We start from the raw sequence: 16,751 nt of genomic DNA on the forward strand, positions 1-16,751 counted from the left end.
CAGCATGAGGCAGGAACTCGAGTGTCCTGTCCCAGCGTAATGACCAGTAATGCCGATCCGGTCTTAAACGCACCCTCTGCCCCCAAGTCCTTCCACCACGACCGCCCGCACAGCCCGCCGTCGCCTCGCCCGGCACCCAAGACGGCCGCGTTTCCGTCCCAACATGCTCACGATGAAGACCAGGACGCTGAAGGCGAGTCCGAGGCCGAGACGGTCGTCCTATCACGGGACGAACACCCCGAAGAAAACAAGATGATCAAGACAGAGCGCGTCGAAGACGACGACGACGATGCATCGCGGCTGCGCTCCATCAAGGAAGAGTCACGGGCGCATTCAGCCCAGCCCAACGGCCGCCGTCGGTCGAGCAACGGCAATCATGTCAAGGTCAATGGCGCCAAACACGCCTCGGAGCGCGATGCGAAGAGCCCCGTTCCTACTTCACCCAGCAGCCGCACGGCCTCGCGAAACACCAAGGACACCAGTCCAAACGACTCGGCCAAATCGCCCGTCCGATCCGCCCTCTCTCCCACACAAGCTACTACTCGCGGCCGCAGCGCGTCGACTGTCGAGAACCGCAAGCGCAAGCAGCGCGATCAATCCTTCCCCAAGGCCTTCGAGCCACCGCGACAAAAAGCTAGGACCGAGGGCTTGAAGGACGCGCGCCCGCCCCATTCGCCTGGCACGCCAGGTTTTGGCCGCCCACACAAGCGTTCGCAGTCAACACAATCCGCCGTCACAGGTATCGCAGGCCGCAAGCGCCGCGAGGTGACCAACCTCGCTCTGTCGACAGAAGAGCACTGGTCGGGATCGAGTTCAGATCACTCAACATCACCGCAGCCCACGTCTGCGCCGCACCTCCAACACGCCCGGGTGAAGCGCTCCACCAACCGTGCGCTGACCTCGCCTGCACGTACCATGCCCCAGAGGAAAGTCGACCGATTTGGCGCAACGCGTCTTGCCCGAGAAAGCGAAAGAGGCGATCTGGATGCAGTCAAGGAAGCCTTTGAAGACGCGCCCGACGAACTGAATCAGCCCGACTACGCCGGTATCGCTCCGTTACAAAAAGCCTCGCTGCACGGTTGGGCGCCTGTCGTTCGATACCTGATCAGCAAAGGCTGCCGAACGGACTGTGAAAGCCACGATCGAGACACTCCTCTTATCGACGCGGTAGAGAACTCGCACTTGGACGTCGTGAAACTGCTGCTCAACGAGGGCCAGGTCAATCCACATCACTCCAACAAGAAAGGTCAGCGTGCGATTGATGTGCTGGACCCGGAAGATGACGACGCAGAGGAGATTGAGAAGGAACTTAGAGAGGCGATGAGAAGACGGGCAGACACGTCCAACAACGACCCCGAACGCACCCAGAAGCAGGCCAAGACCGCATCGCGATTATTGTACAACGAGTTCAACGTGGAAACATTGATCGAGAAAGCTGGCGATGGCGATATCCTTGCAGTAGGAGAGCTGATCAACAGCAACATCAAACCGAACATTACCTGTGGCGTTGCAGCAGCAAGAGGTGGACACTACGACATTCTCAGTATCCTTCTGGCGAGTGGTCTCAAGGCTGATCCCGACCCGTCCAAGCATCCAGAAACGCCCATGACAGTTGCCATCGGACGAGGATACCTCAAGATCATACAACTACTTCTCGAGCAAGACAACTTCAATCCCACTCGCCGAAACAAAGACAACAAGACGTATTACGAGATTTCTGAGGAACGGCACGGCCCTAAGTGGGAAGAAGAGAGGGATATGCTGAAGCGCGCCTGCGAGGAGTATCAAACGACACATCGGAGCCCGCGGAGAGTCAAGAAAGAAGCTCCGAACGCCCCGACGAACCGCATGAAGAGAAAGACGTCACCGCGAAGAGAACGGTCGTCTTCCCCACGTCCCAATGCAAAACGCGCGCAGCTGGTAAAGTCGACGACAGAGCCTGCTGCACCACAAAAATCTCGACGACTCATGTCCGGAAAGGAAAAGGCTACCAGAGAAGACCAAAGAAGGAAGCGCGTTGTGGACGACGATTCATCAGAAGAGGAGAGCGAGGAAGACGTACGACCGCCCATCCGGAAGGCCAAGCAGCGTTCTTACAGCGAAGGCGAAGAAGCGAAGCCTGTCAAGAAGGTTGTGAAACCACGATCAGACGACAACGAATCCAAACGACCGGACCGAGCTCACTCCGATGAGAGCGACGAGGACCATGGCACTAAGCAGCCAGTTAAGATTCGGACAAAACCAGGCAGACCACTCAGCGCCAAACCGACACCCGAGATCGACTCTCCAGACGAACGCAAGGTTGTCAAGAACAAAATCAAATACAAGACCGTTGAAGACAAGATTAGGAAAAGAAAGATGTCGGATGCATCAACAGACGATGTTAGCGTGAAGAGAACGCCCACAGCATCTGCGAAGTCTACGCCCGTGCCACCTGAAAGGATAGCAACTCCAGAAGTCGAGCGCGCACGTCGTCAAGAAGAACACAAGCTACAGGCAGAAGCGAAACGCAAAGCCGCCGAAGTTGCAGCTGAGGCCGAGGCGAAGCAGAAGGAAGCAGAGGAAGCGGCTCGCAAAGCTGAAGAGATGGAGCAGGCGAAGAAGAAGGCCGAAGCAGAAGCAGAGACACAGCGTCAAGCAGCAGAAGCAGAAGCAGCACGTTTACGAGAGGAACAGGAAACTCAACGCCGAGCAGACCAGGAAGCGAGACGCCAGAAGGATTTGCTTGAACGTCAAGACCGGATATCCAGGCTCCCCCGAGCTTTGAGACGCGCCTGCGAATTAGGCACCAATCGACCGCTTCATTTCGCAGGGGAGCAACTTGGTGTATCTGCTATTTTCCTACCGTTGTTCTTGGCAAATGCTGAGGACCTCGGTGACTCGCAAGCCATCCCAAATCGGAAGTACATCTGTTCGTTCCAGGCTGTCGGCATACTTGGTCTTCCCGAGCTCGATCTAGCGCATCTCGACGCTCCTTACTCTGAATGGTCTCGCATTCCCGTGAGCCGCGCACAACGAGATGCCATACTTCGCCAATATGATATTGCGCTGTTAGCCCAGGACACCCGATTCCCAATGGAAGGCTCGCCAGAGTTTGACTACGCCAAGATCCAGGACAGCATCAAGGAAGCTAAGCATCAGTTCTCTGCTATGGACGGCCTGTACTGGGTGGAAGAGTCGCTGCTTTACGCCGAAGTCGAGAAGATTGAAACCCTACGACCGCTGCTCTGCCACATGCGCTCCGATTGCAAAAGACGACGCATCCATCTAGTCGACAGCAGTGACGAAGAGCCGGAGAAGAAGCCGAAACCCAAGAAAAGCTTCATGGACATGGTGCGCGAGCACAACGGCATAAATGGCACAGCGCCTCGCGCAATCGTCAACGGCAATGGATGAAGTAGCTAGGATATCGGAGCCCTGATTGTATACTTATTCGGATGAGAACCATGCCACATTGCCGCGCCGTGCCGTACTATGTTGTACGAAGAACAAGAGCGCCTGGGGAAGCTACAGGAAACTACGCCTGTCAATATGTTATGTAGTCCAGCTCCGCAGCGAGAAATTGGCCTGGAAGTAGAGCAAGCTCAGCAACCCCATGAATGAGGATTGATGTGCACAATCACGAGATAAATTCAAACCATTGACGAAGGAACTGTATAATCTTATCCGCTGCATCATGCTTTCGCTCTCGTATCGTGCCAGGTCAATCCTTGTTGCCTCAGGATTCACCCCACTTCGGTGCATCTGGCCGCCCCAGTGGCCCCGCATCAGAGCTCCAAGCTCCGGTACACTTTCACGAATCCAAGTTCCTCACGCGCACAACTTTACTATACTGCAAATACCTTGAGGTGATTGGTCTGGAACTCCAATTTACCAACTACCGATCCCAGCCTCCGATACCAACTAATTCTCGTCCCGATTGCGACCTTGCCAGCCGTAATAGCCGCATCCGCGAAGCCTCCCACCTGATACACACTCACGTCTACATCCTACTCTACACTCCCACGGCAGAATGGCACCCAAGAACAAAGGCAAAGGCCAAGCCAAAGACGACAGCGGTAGCAAATCTGAAGGTGGCGGAGGAAAAGGCAAACTCAAGCCCGCAACCTCGATAAACGTGCGACACATCCTCTGCGAAAAGCACTCGAAAAAAGAAGAAGCTCTCGAGAAGCTGCGCAACGGCGCGAAATTCGACGAGGTAGCCAGGGAAATGAGTGAGGATAAGGCGCGTCAAGGGGGCAGTCTGGGCTGGAAGGTTAGAGGGAGTCTGATGCAGGATTTTGAGAAGGTGGCGTATGAGCTGGAGCCGAGCACGACGGCGAGTCCGAAGATTGGGGAGGTTAAGACGAGCGAGGGGTATCATATTGTTATGGTTGAGGGGAGGAAGTGAGGGGGATGGCGATGTGAAGTCAGGGTTGGTGTCGAGAGGTCATGGTTATGCTGGACAGGCTTGTGGAGGCCTATACTTGATACCCCAAAAATGATAAACGATTCGATATTTCAAGGCCTATGGAACTCAATCCTAGGGTGAGGTCAGGGAAACACGAAAGGCTTAGTTGGTGCTCAGGCTTTGATGCAAGATAATTGTACCCATTTGCTGGCGCTTCTGAAGAATGCCTTCCGATCAGAGACGTTTTCATCTTTTATGCAACAACCGTCTGCATCCTACGAACCTCTTCTTGGCTTGCCATGCAATTGCCGAATGTAAGTGTTATCCCAGGCAATACTCGCTATGCAAACAACTGCACAAGCCAAGTTGTGTTGGTATTTTCGCCTCATTCCACGATCCTCGCAACGGCCATTCTTCGCCGCGAATTGGAGCGGCTGCACACAAAGAATAGTGGGAATGCGGCATCGTCATATTTATACTTGAGGTACTTGCGGTGTAATCTTCCATCGCGAAACCGTCAAGTGAGGCGAGACAAGACACGTCGGTGGCTCTCGGCCACCGTCAAGCAGCTCGGGAGCGCTGCGCTAGCGCCCTCTTTATCGCAGTGAAACCGCTATCTCGGTGATCAGCTGGTGCACGGGAGCGCTCCAGTATCACGTGCGGCTGAACCATGGCGTCATCATCTCGAGCAATAGCCTCTTTGGAGGCAGTCATTGAGTGGGTAAAGGCAGTAGTAATCGGGCGAATTCTTGCGGCTCCTCACGGCTGACGACGTGTCTGGAAGCCTTGTGTGGTAGCGAACCACTCGGCCACTCGAAGTACAAGAATCAGCCGATCCGGAGCTCAAACACGAGGAAAAGCATCAAGAAGTGCCTTGACACATAATTGAGTTGGCCGTCGGACCATCAGTTCATAAGAAAAGTGATCCCAGGCGCCAATATCAGCCTTTCGCCCTCTGCGACGCGAGCACTGGCAATCCGGTGTACCTGCGATAGAGTTGGCGCGCCCCCGGCGTCCACTAACGCTGCACTGACCCCACTCACTAGGCAGCTACTACCTACACCTCCAGCTCCGCCGCCGTCTCACCTGCTCCACCTCCGCCATCAACTCTCCATCAACCACCTCGACAGCGACAACTCTCTAGTTGCTGCACCTCTTTGTCTCAATACAGCGGCGGCAAGCTAGCTGCAGTCGCTCTGACTATTACTCCTCCCCCATCGCCAGCCTCACTCGCCCATCATGGCGGCGACTAATAACGTCCCCGTGACTCTGGACACGCCCATCGTCGTCAAGGTCCTGTTCCGCGGCCAGACAAAGAAGTTCAAGCTGCCGTTGAAGGATCTCGGAGCTCACGTGTTGCCCGACAAGGTTCGTGACATTCTATAACCCGAGGTTGTCACGTCTAGGCGATCGGATCGGTCGCTCGGACGTACGATCAAACACGCTCGGGAATCACGATGCTGACTTGATATGTGATGTATAGCTCCGTAGTGTTCTTCAGCTTGAAGCCGGCGAGCAGGTCGTCTTCGAGCGCTATTCCGACTCAGCCGCCTCATATGTCACCCTTGACGCGGACAAGCCCCAGGTCTACAAGACGCTCTTCCGCGCCGCAAAGGCGAAGCTCAAGTTGCGTCTGAGGGCCACAGTCCCCGGCGAAGAGCCCGTGGCTGCGCCCGCACCTACACCAGCGCCAAACCACGTCATCCGACACTACCAGCCCACTGCCCACCCTGTGAGCACCGAGACTCTCATTCCTCAAGGCGGCGCTCCCGTCTCTCCGGTCATTGCCCGCTCGCCAGAAATCAAGCCCACCGAGAGCACCAGCCCTGTATCGCCACCAACGACCGTAGATGCTGACGGCGAGGCTCCCGTACCGCAAGCCTTCACCGCTCGTCAGAGTAAGCAGCAATTCCACATGTCCATGTCGCACGATCATTGGCTAATGCAGTGTACAGGCTTCTTCAACAACCTCGCAACTGCGAACTACAACTCCGGCCTCGCATTCCGCCCTAAGCCGAGCAACGCCTGCACTTCGTGGGTCGTATACTGCAACAACTGCAACGAGCCCATGGAGGACGAGCACTTCCACTGCAGTGTATGCGACGGTGGTGATTACGATCTCTGCCCGGCCTGCGTAGACAACGGGATCCACTGTCCCGGAAGCGGCCACTGGATGGTCAAGCGTTTCGTCAAGAACGGCAGCGTCGTCAACAGCACCACCCAGCGCATCGCACCCAAGGTCAAGGCCGAGGTCGAGGAGCCCCAACAACAGGAGATTCCAGGAGCCTTTACCGACGAGAAGCAGTCCGTCACATATGAGGAGGAGCCAACCCGCACCTGCAACTGCTGCGTCAAGGTCCTCCCCGAGAAGGAGTTTGTCACCTGCGTTCCTTGCGAAGACTACGACCTCTGCCTCACTTGCCATGTTAGCAACAAGCACGGTCACCACCCTGGCCACACCTTCAAGCCTGCCACGTCCGAGACTGTCCTGCCCACCCTGGCCGATTTCTTGTGCAATTCTGGCAGGAACGTCCGCCACAACGCCGTCTGCGATGGCTGCGACAAGTTCATCTACGGTGTCCGCCACAAGTGCTTGAACTGCCCAGACTGGGACTACTGCTCCGACTGCCTCAAGAACGCCAAGTTCATCCACCCGCGTCATCGCTTTGTACCCATCTACGAGCCATTGGCTGAGCCTCTGAACAGCGCAAACCGCCACTACGGCATCTACTGTGACGGTCCTCTCTGCAAGGACAAGGAGAATCTGTCGTACATTGACGGCGTCCGCTACAAGTGCGCTGTTTGCCACGATACCGACTTCTGCCAGAACTGCGAGGCCCACCCCAGCAACAAGCACAACCACACTCACCCGCTCATCAAGTTCCAGACTCCTGTGCGCAGTGTTAGCGTTACTACCCTCAACGACGACAAGCAGCGCAAGTCTATGGCTAGACTCGGCGACCGCATGTGCGATAGGCGATCTACCTCAACTGAGACTGCCCCAGTCGCTCCTTCCACCAATGCTGCGACCCAGGTCCAGACCATTGTCGACGTAAAGCCCTCGGCCGAGCCCCAGGCCAAGAAGGAGAAGATCGCTATTCGTGATCTCCTCGTCGACTCTGTTGAGCCGGTGCAAGAGAAGCCTACCGTGCCCGTCCAGGTCAAGGCGCCAGTCAAGACTGAGGCTATTCCCATCCCTAGGTCAGAGCCTGCCACCGAAGGCCTCGACGCGCACTTCATCCGGGACACCATCATTGATGGCTCCAAGATCTGTGCTGGTCACCAGTTCGTTCAGGTCTGGACTCTTCGCAACCCTGGCCCCAACGCTTGGCCACGAGGCTGCAGCGTCCGACACGTTGGTGGTGACAACATGCTCAACATCGACAACACCCGTCCTCTGAGCCACGTTGAGCTTGCTGAAGCTAGCGAGAGCAACGTGCTCGGCCACACTGTCGAGGCCGGCGAGGAAGCCCAGTTCCGTGTTCTCATGAAGGCACCCCAGCGCGAGGGCACTGCCATCTCCTACTGGCGCCTGAAGACCCCCGAGGGTATGCCCTTCGGCCATCGCCTCTGGTGTGACATTGCAGTCGTTGCCGTGCCCTCGCCTGTCGCCGCTCAGCCAGCTATCCCCATGCCAGTCCAGGTTCCTACTCCCGCATCCGGCTCAGCCACCACGTTCGAGGTGGCTCCTAGATCGAACCCTCTGTACGACCGCCTCCTACAGGCCAGGGCTGAGCGCATGAAGCAAATGCAACACACTCAGCAACAACAATTGCAGAAGATGAAGGATGCACACCACTCTCTGCAGCAACAGCTGGATCAGCAAAAGATGGAGCGTGTTCAGCGTGTACGCAAGGCTGCCATGGAGCGTCTCATGGAGGGCCGCCGCAAGGTGCACGAGGAAGCGAACCGTCGCAAGGAACACGAGGCTGCCCTTGCTACGATCAAGCAGGAGCCAGTTGCTTCTCCCAAGGAGGAGGTCAAGGTCGAAGAGCCAGTTGCCGAACTCCCAGTCGAGGAGAAGCAGTCTGCATCTGAGCCCATCGCTTCCGGCATGATCTTCCCTCAGCTAGACAAGGAGTCTCCCGAGTCGAGCACTTACGAGTCATCCACTACCGCTCAGCCCGCCTCTCCATCTGAGAAGAGCACCGTTGCACGTACTGTCACTGTTGCTTCAGATGACGAGTTCTTTGAGGATGCTGAGAGCGTCGCCCTGATGTCCGACGATGGCTTCATGACCGATGAGGAGTACGACATCCTCGATGCTAGCGACGAAGAGATGCAGTAAGCGGTCTGATAGGTGTCAGCGAGAGCTGCCATATTTCGTGACCACAAAGGTAGGCAAAGTGTTCCTGGTTGGTGTCTAAAGCGTTCGATTTCTGGGTACTGGGGGCGTCAAAAGGAATGGACTGGAGAACATCGCGATCACACAACATTCCCTATACAGAGAAGGCGCTGGAGCGTGCTTCGATACACCTCGACGGGACATGTGAGTAGGGTGCTTCATTGCCTCTGGCTCGGTTACGGCTCTCCTACTTGGCTCAATTTGATCTTTCCTTTCATGTCTTCTATATGTGTAGTAAATCAATGGTAGTTTTCTTGAAGACGCCTCGTAACAACGTGACACATGCGAAGTCCGATTAACCAGCAACACACCTGGGCATGCCTAGATCTTGATCGATTGCGGGCGGAGCATGACTAAGCCAGGGTCTTCTAGCGCGGCCATGCTAGCGAAAAGTGCCCCAGAAAAAAGTTCGAGCCGCAAAGTATCGATACGCAACACCACCCACGCTACAATGTCGTCAGATACAGAGATGTCCTCGGCGGAAGAGATTGCCGTCGTCTCCAAGAAGGAGCGTCGCGACAAGAAGGAGAAAAAGGACAAAAAGGAAAAGAAAGAAAAGAAGCGCGCGAGGGCCGAGTCGAAGGCTGAAGTCGCAGAGTCCGATAGCGAAGACGCAGCAGAGACACCCGCAAAGAAGCGCAAGCGCGAAGCATTGCCCGAAGAACTCGAGATCGATGTCAACCTCCCCGAACCCGCCTCCAAGAAAGCCGCTCGTAAAGCAAAGAAAGCCAAGCTGAATCCGACACCCGCCGCCAACGCAGACGGAGAAGCATCGGTCGCGAAGACGGATGCGAAGACAGACGCAAATTCAGCTGAAGACAGGGAGAATGCCGCAAAGCGCTCGGAATACGGTGTATGGATCGGCAACTTGCCTTGGTCTGCTACGAAGGAGTCGCTACGAAAGTTCTTGACGGACAACACTGAAATTCCCGACGACCAAATCACTCGCATTCACATGCCCCCTCCCACAAGACCGCCGCCCCCGAGTTGGACTACAAAGCCAATGAATAAGGGTTTCGCATACGTTGACTTCTCTACTGAGTTGTCAATGTACTCGGCGATTGCGCTGACGGAAATGAAGATGGATAACCGCGCGCTGCTGATTAAGAACGCGAAGAGCTTCGACGGGCGCCCAGACAAGCCCAAGACGGAAGAGACTCAGGACAATGGACGTGGCGCCAAGGATGCGAAACCGAAGAACCCTCCCAACAAGCGCGTGTTCGTCGGAAACCTCTCCTTCGACGTTACCCAGGAGGATCTCAAGAATCACTACGCACCATGCGGAAGAATCGATAATATACACATGGCAACGTTTGAAGATTCTGGTAAATGCAAGGGCTTTGCCTGGGTCACTTTCAGGGACGTAGAAGCTGCGACAGCAGCGGTTAGGGGATTTGTCTTCAAAGACCCATCGGCGTTCAAGAACAAGAAGGACAGGGACGAGAGCGATTCCGAAGTCGATACCAGCAAGCCCGTGAAGCAAAGGAAATGGCTAGTCAACAAGCTCATGGGCAGAGAGTTACGTCGCGAGTTCGCCGAAGACAACCATACGAGGTATCACAAGCGATTTGGCCATGAGAAGGAGGGCGCGGATGGAGAGAATGCAGGTCGCGAGAGGGGCTTCGGCAGAGGAGGAGGTCAAAGAGGAGACAGGCAAGACTTTGGAGACAGCAATGGCGGACGGGGTGGCAAGCGAAAGGTCGACCCGAGGAATATCAAGAGTGGAGCTGCTCATATGAGTACCCAGAGGGCGAGTCAAGCGATTGTTGAGTCGCAGGGCAAGAAGACTACTTTTGATTAAGCATAGACGCTGTAGTTGGAAAGAAATGTTCAGGGCACACTTTGAGCAAGAGCCAGTCGTGGTCCACCGCACGTTCCTGCTGCGCATTGTGAGACCAGCAGGTGGTTGGCGCATGGCTACAACTGTCATCACCCACCTCTCTATCCTCTCCTCGTTCCTCAAAACAACTCTAATACTATTGCTACACCCTAAAAGCGACTCATCTCGACCAACCTATATACCACCTTCTTACCATATATCTCTCTTGTCTCACCACAATCCAAACCCCCAACCTTCCAACCACCCACCTCCACCTCCAAAAATGTCAAACCTAAAACGCATATCCATCCTCCCCAATCCCACCTGCGAACGCGCCGGCCTAAAATCCTACGCCTCCCTCCTCCGCAAATACGACTTCGCGCCCACCACCGAAGGGCCCTTCCAAGTCCTCGACGTCGCCACGAAATCCGTAAAGAACCTGTTCAAACCCACGGCTAAAAAAGAAACGAAACCGGTTCTGCGCAAGATTGAAGAGGAGGGCAAACCGGGCGAGGTCAAAGCGGAAGACCAGCAGAATGATGCGTTGTATATTTGTCCGGTGGAGATTGGAACGCCGCCGCAGGTGATGAATTTGCATTTTGATACTGGGAGCAGTGATCTTTGGGTACGTCTCTGTTTTCCGGTTGGGTTTGGTGGGAAGATGGGGAAGCTGATGTATGTCGCGATGTAGGTGTGGTCTACGCTTTTAGATCCTGCGACGAAGAAGGCGGCGGTGAGCGGGAAGACGAAACACAATATTTTTGATGCAAAGGCTAGTGAGACGTTCAAGAAGGTTGAGGGTTCGAGTTGGAGGATCAGGTATGGAGATGGTGAGTTTCTTCCCTTCCCTTGCCTTTACCGACTCATCCAGTCTTACCACATAATGACCTCTTATCTCACTACGATGTACAGGCTCCACAGCATCCGGCATCGTCGGCACAGACAACGTGACCCTCGGCGGCCTATGCATCGAGAACCAAGCCATTGAACTCGCCAACAAACTCAGTCCGCAGTTTACCTCCGGTGCAGGAGACGGACTATTAGGTCTAGGGTTCGGACACATCAATACTGTCAAGCCGAAGAAAGTGGCTACGCCTGTTGAATCGGTCAGTTCACTTCCCTATGTTCACCAACACCCCTTCTTTTCTTTCCGTCATTCTTCATTTCTGAGCTTTGGCACCGTTAACACTCTTATATAGATGATCTCCCAATCCGACATCCCCACCTCCAGCGAACTCTTCACCTGCTACCTCGGCTCCTGGCGCGACACGTCCGACCTCGACGCCGGAGAATCCTTCTACACATTCGGCTACATCGATGACACCGTCCTCCGCCGCTGCGGCGTCTCAGAACCCCACTACGTCCCCATCGACTCCTCACGCGGGTTCTAGCAGTTCCCCTCCCCCACCGCCGTACTCAACGGCGAGACGATCCAACGACCACCTGGAAACACGGCGATTGCAGACACAGGAACTACACTGGCGCTGCTGGATGATGCGTTGTGTGAGAAGATATACAGTACCATCCCTGGTGCGGTGTTCGATAAAGCGCATCAGGGTTGGGTTTTCCCCTCAGGGACTAAAGTCACGGAATTACCTACGCTGGCGCTAGCGGTCGGTGACAAGGTGTTTGAAGTCCAGAAGGAAGATTTTGGGTTCGCGAAATGTGGGGGTGGGATGCAGTATGGTGGGATTCAGTCGAGGGGCAAGAGCGATTTTGATATTCTGGGCGATACGTGGCTAAAGGGGGTTTATGCGGTGTTTGATCAGGGGAGGAAGAGGTTTGGGGTTGTGCAGAGGGTGGAGGGGGTGCAGAATCTGGAGGCGCCGAAGTAAAGGGGTGGGTTGGGGGATTGTTTAGTCCTGTGGCTTTAGATTGTAGTAGATGGTAGGTGGTATCAATTGGCTCTGATTCATGATTGAACTCCACTATCCCATGTCATCATTCATTGTGTTTGACATGCGAATTTACGGCGCAGCAGCATTCGCGGCCAACCACTGTCCAAACGCTGCCGCATTCCTCGTCTGCATGAACACAGTGCCCGGTCCCGTGAATTTGCATACAAGGCCCTCACCCGCCGTCATGTTACTGATGATACCACCACTAGCAACACGCTCGAGGACGTATTTACAGTTCCACGCGACGAGGTGACCGTTATCGATGATGTATTTCTCGTTGGCAGCAAGCTAGAGGAATCAATAAAGTTAGCACTTCGTTCATCTGGCATGGAGATGGATGAATGGAAACTTACATCCTTCCTGATGATCGCGCCAAAACTCGTCACCCAAAGCACACCCGTCCCACTAATTTTGTATACGAACAGTCCCTCACCACTGAACATGGCTTTGCCGATTCCCTGACTCTTATACTCCGTCACAATGCCCTGTGTGCAAGCCAGGAAAGCGTCGCGGCCCACCGACCATGTCTCTTTTCCACCGAGCTTGATAATTGTGATGTCGCCGATGGAAGGAGGGGCGAGAAGAAGTTCACCGGGACCCGTGTATGTGGATTTGGACATGTCGCCGCCCATGAGCGCTTTCTTCAGGGAGAACTTCAGGTTGCCTTTTAGCGTCATGGTGTGGGACATTGCTATCATCGCGCCTGGGGTTGTGTTAGTCATTCGTTCTTTGCATCTTTCACTCGCTATAGTAGCGAAATACGGATCTTGTATTGGAAGACTCACCAGGTTTAGCAGTAAAAGGACATCCAATGGCTAACTGCACGGTGAGAATAGAGTTCGTGTCCCTGTGGCTCACGCGGTAGCTTCCTCCATTGAAAGTTCCCACGTCGTCTGCTGAGGCACTTGCAGGTGATGTGTGTGCTGCCGCGCCCGCGCCTACGTACTGCGGTTGCTGGGGTATGCTCTGCTGGCTCATCTGCGACTGGTGGCCCATGCCCGGATGACCAGTCTTCTCAGCAGGGTATCCTGACGGAGTCGCACTCGGGCTTCCACCGGGGAATCCACCAAAGCCAGGGCTCATCGGTTGCTGTGGCTGTTGTTGGGGCTGCTGCTGCTGGAAAGGCGGGGGCGGCGATTGCGCTTGGCCTGGGGGCGGGAAGTGCTGTTGCTCGGGTGGCGGCGCATATTGCTGTTGCTCAGGAGGCGGCGCATAGTGTTGTTGTGGAGCGGCATTTCCACCTGGCGGAGGTGGGTAGTGTTGTTGCTGCTGTTGGTGTGCGGGAGGGGATGTAGGTGGTGGAGGGTAGGACTGGCCGCCTGGCGGAGGCGCATAGTACTGCTGCTGGCCCTGTTGGTCTGGTATATGTCAGAGGAATGTTTAGGAGGAGAGATATCGTAGTGTTGGAAGGCTGGAGAAAGAGCGTTCGGTGTATGATGGGATGAATGCAGATGGTGTAGATGTACCTGGCGGTGCTACTTCTCGTCAGTTTAATTTCACACACTTTGCGACACGCGACTCACGAGGGTAGTAGTTCCCGCCCGGTGGTGGAGTTCCCTGATAACCCGACATATTCAAGCTTGCGATCCTAAGGCGACGAGTTGACGCGACTGCAGTTGGGTCTCAGAGAACAAGGTAAGGGGATGTTAGCAGCAACCACGCGCAATGTAGGAGAGAGGAGAGGAGCGGAGAAGGAATTAGATTAGTCTACGGAAGCATCAGCACCATAAGCAGTATAAACGTTTTAACCGCGCGCCCCGTTGGTGTCTCCTTGGTCAAGCTGCTCAGCCTCCAGCGCGCAGCTGCTGGCTAGCGGGGTCTCTCGAGCCGCCGAATCAGCGCCCCGCTTCCCTCGCTCTGGCCTACGCGCCAAGCCTGTGCCACGGGTGAGTAAGAGAATAGCATAAAGTCGTTCATGCGTGTGCAGCTATTTTGGATCAAGAGATTCGAGTTGGCCAGAAACAAACATGTTCGCATGTCCTCATGATGCAGGGGAGCTCCGGGAGGCACCGTAGCTATCAGGGTCCACTTGCGACCGACCTAAGCGCCCACGATATCTCACATGCTAGTCTGCATCTTATTTCCCAGCGCGTATATTAGCTATCACATATCACGCATGTACTGAGCATATTCGTCTTCAACGTCTATTAGACTATCTCTTTTGACTCGTCTCAATGTACATGAACCATCCCACGGACATTGCTTGAATCATCATGACCGTTCATACCGCCGAAAAGCGTCATAACAGCAACAGTCGTAGCGCCCGCTGATCGAGAAGCCCCAGCCCAAGCCATGCATAACATTGAACATCGTAAAGCGCATAACATCAATTCCTCTAACCCACCATTCTCCGCCTCTTTCCGATCTGGGCCGAGAAACCAGTCTTGATGGCCTGTACCGAACGTCTCGATCCGCAGCTGTTGCAGGTGACGAAGTTGAGACGGTTCTCACCCTTGGAGAGGTCGGTGTCGGGCGAACGGCAGGTCTTGCAGGTAACGTATTCGACAATGTATCGTCGGAGGACGTTCTCGAGTTGCTTCTGCTGGAAACGACCCTTGATGACCAGGCGCTTCTGGTCGGCGAATGAACCGCTCGTACCCAATTCAGCGAACAGGAACTGAGCAACGTGCTCGTCGGAACGCTTCATACGCTTGCAAATCTCGGCAAGGTTGGCGAAGACGGTCTTCTTGTTTCCTTCGCGCATGCACTGTGGGGGCGGGATCTTGTAGCTCTTTGTGCCCGAGCTGGCGAGGTCGGGATGTTGTGCGTGGAGGAGCGTGAAGAAGCGGTTCAGGAGGAGGTTGTACGAGATGGGGGTCGTCGAGTTGTGTTCCCAGATGCCGGTGCCCTTCATCATGTCGCCTTCTTGTACTTCGGGCTCGGGAGCAGCGACCTCCTCCTCGCCTTCGGGCTTGTCGCCGCCGGCAGCAGCGAGCTTGGCCTCGAAGTCGTCCTCGACTTTCTTCTTGCTGGACTTCTTCTTCTTCTTCAGCGCGGCGAAGTCGCCCTCTACGCCGTCCTCTTCCTCGCCTTCCTTCTTCTTGGAGGACTTCTTCTTCTTCTGTTGCATTTGTCAGAAAGATGTCGATGGTCGCACAGGCCTTTGCGCCTCACCTTCTTTGCGAGATCAGCGAACATGTCGGTGACCTCCTCGACCTCTTTGTCGTCGCCTGTAGCCCCGCTTGTCAGCGACTGATGTATTTCCAGTGTGTGGTCCATCTTACCAGCACTCGCGGCGTGGCCCTCAGCGGAGTCCTTGTCGCCGTTCATCTCTAGTGATTCGGTAACGTCGCCGTTGCTGTCGACAATCGTAGCACCTTCGGAAAATTGGACCGACTTGCGGGGTTTGCGGTCAGGGAGATCGGCCTGTGTAGGTGTCCGTTAGTATGTCGCTCTTTGTAGGGAAGTAGGAATAAGTCCCAGCTAGGAAGCTGGCATGCAGCAAGCCCACTTTCAAGGCACAGGATATTTCGAAAGCGAACGTGGGGCTGTGACGTACAGAATCAGCCATGATTGCGGTTGCACTCGAGTTTTCGATCTTCAGTGAGTTCTGGGGATGTTCTGGTATCGATTCGGAGTACGTAGTGATATGTAGGCGTGGTGAGTCGAAGAGTTAGGCAGGCGGTCACCCCAAAGTTCGCCGCAACACATGTGTGAGTCGAACGCTGAGTGCCAAGATTTGCGTCACGTGCCGGCTGCCGCTAAGCCCCACCTCCGCTCATTGGCTGGAGCCCTCCGACACCATTCACCGAACGCGCCTCTACCACAGCCGTCGCGATCCCGTCACTATCGCCAATGCTGCTACGGTAGTCCGCCGATCCAGTCATACATCCACCACCCTCTCCTATCAACGATCCAACACCACCGCCGCCATGTCCCTGAGCAATAGCGAGAGCTTCATCGAGCCATCCTCCAACGACGAGGTCGATTCGTTACCATCCTCGGCAACAAGCTCCTCAGCCGATGAGGAAGAATACATGTCAGACGCGGACAGAGAATGGAAAGAGTCGCTGCAACAATTGGAGCTGCTGTTGACAATGGTCATGGTGCCATATCTGGGGAAATACTTTGGCAGAAAGGCCGCATACTGGGGTACGTCATCTTCAAGGTTAGATGACCGGATATATGACAGGTAGCTAACATCTTTGCAGGATGGGCCAAGTTCATGGAATGGAAATACCCCGTCGAGATCGTTTTCTCGAGTCCGAAGACGTTCAAGCTGGCTGGAGCTGTTGAGGCAGCAGCCACACTATGAGCGCTTTACACTACTTCGGCGGCTTCACACAATCAAGCATCGGC

At 55.1% G+C, this 16,751-nt stretch overlaps 9 protein-coding genes across 9 annotated transcripts; 6 read left to right on the plus strand and 3 right to left on the minus strand.

Annotated features, from left to right (window-relative positions):
* Positions 1 to 39: 39 nt before the first annotated feature.
* On the plus strand, positions 40 to 3,396 carry J4E90_002282 (uncharacterized protein; the record flags this gene model as incomplete). The annotated part of the gene is made up of 1 exon (XM_051431863.1): positions 40 to 3,396. The coding sequence occupies one exon, from the start codon at positions 40 to 42 to the stop codon at positions 3,394 to 3,396; it is 3,357 nt and encodes a 1,118-aa protein (XP_051294997.1).
* Positions 3,397 to 4,012: 616 nt separating this feature from the next.
* On the plus strand, positions 4,013 to 4,390 carry PIN4 (Peptidyl-prolyl cis-trans isomerase pin4; the record flags this gene model as incomplete). Its single annotated transcript, XM_051431864.1, has 1 exon — positions 4,013 to 4,390. One exon carries the CDS (start codon positions 4,013 to 4,015, stop codon positions 4,388 to 4,390), a length of 378 nt encoding a protein of 125 aa, XP_051294998.1.
* Positions 4,391 to 5,629: 1,239 nt separating this feature from the next.
* On the plus strand, positions 5,630 to 8,678 carry J4E90_002284 (uncharacterized protein; the record flags this gene model as incomplete). Its single annotated transcript, XM_051431865.1, has 3 exons — positions 5,630 to 5,758; positions 5,874 to 6,288; positions 6,346 to 8,678. 3 exons carry the CDS (start codon positions 5,630 to 5,632, stop codon positions 8,676 to 8,678), a joined length of 2,877 nt encoding a protein of 958 aa, XP_051294999.1.
* A 508-nt stretch (positions 8,679 to 9,186) lies between these two features.
* J4E90_002285 (uncharacterized protein) lies at positions 9,187 to 10,536 on the plus strand (the record flags this gene model as incomplete). The annotated part of the gene is made up of 1 exon (XM_051431866.1): positions 9,187 to 10,536. One exon carries the CDS (start codon positions 9,187 to 9,189, stop codon positions 10,534 to 10,536), a length of 1,350 nt encoding a protein of 449 aa, XP_051295000.1.
* A 301-nt stretch (positions 10,537 to 10,837) lies between these two features.
* On the plus strand, positions 10,838 to 11,945 carry J4E90_002286 (uncharacterized protein; the record flags this gene model as incomplete). The annotated part of the gene is made up of 4 exons (XM_051431867.1): positions 10,838 to 11,100; positions 11,332 to 11,384; positions 11,467 to 11,660; positions 11,754 to 11,945. 4 exons carry the CDS (start codon positions 10,838 to 10,840, stop codon positions 11,943 to 11,945), a joined length of 702 nt encoding a protein of 233 aa, XP_051295001.1.
* A 576-nt stretch (positions 11,946 to 12,521) lies between these two features.
* Positions 12,522 to 13,129, minus strand: J4E90_002287 (uncharacterized protein; the record flags this gene model as incomplete). The annotated part of the gene is made up of 2 exons (XM_051431868.1): positions 12,522 to 12,740; positions 12,806 to 13,129. 2 exons carry the CDS (start codon positions 13,127 to 13,129, stop codon positions 12,522 to 12,524), a joined length of 543 nt encoding a protein of 180 aa, XP_051295002.1.
* A 61-nt stretch (positions 13,130 to 13,190) lies between these two features.
* J4E90_002288 (uncharacterized protein) lies at positions 13,191 to 14,024 on the minus strand (the record flags this gene model as incomplete). The annotated part of the gene is made up of 2 exons (XM_051431869.1): positions 13,191 to 13,810; positions 14,018 to 14,024. The coding sequence occupies 2 exons, from the start codon at positions 14,022 to 14,024 to the stop codon at positions 13,191 to 13,193; spliced, it is 627 nt and encodes a 208-aa protein (XP_051295003.1).
* A 763-nt stretch (positions 14,025 to 14,787) lies between these two features.
* On the minus strand, positions 14,788 to 15,963 carry J4E90_002289 (uncharacterized protein; the record flags this gene model as incomplete). Its single annotated transcript, XM_051431870.1, has 4 exons — positions 14,788 to 15,513; positions 15,567 to 15,622; positions 15,677 to 15,818; positions 15,952 to 15,963. 4 exons carry the CDS (start codon positions 15,961 to 15,963, stop codon positions 14,788 to 14,790), a joined length of 936 nt encoding a protein of 311 aa, XP_051295004.1.
* Positions 15,964 to 16,324: 361 nt separating this feature from the next.
* Positions 16,325 to 16,707, plus strand: J4E90_002290 (uncharacterized protein; the record flags this gene model as incomplete). The annotated part of the gene is made up of 2 exons (XM_051431871.1): positions 16,325 to 16,544; positions 16,604 to 16,707. The coding sequence occupies 2 exons, from the start codon at positions 16,325 to 16,327 to the stop codon at positions 16,705 to 16,707; spliced, it is 324 nt and encodes a 107-aa protein (XP_051295005.1).
* Between the last annotated feature and the right edge of the window lie 44 nt (positions 16,708 to 16,751).

Source organism: Alternaria incomplexa, assembly GCF_024043165.1.
Source record: "Alternaria incomplexa strain BMP 0042 chromosome Unknown scaffold_2, whole genome shotgun sequence".
Taxonomy (NCBI): Eukaryota; Fungi; Ascomycota; class Dothideomycetes; order Pleosporales; family Pleosporaceae; genus Alternaria; species Alternaria incomplexa.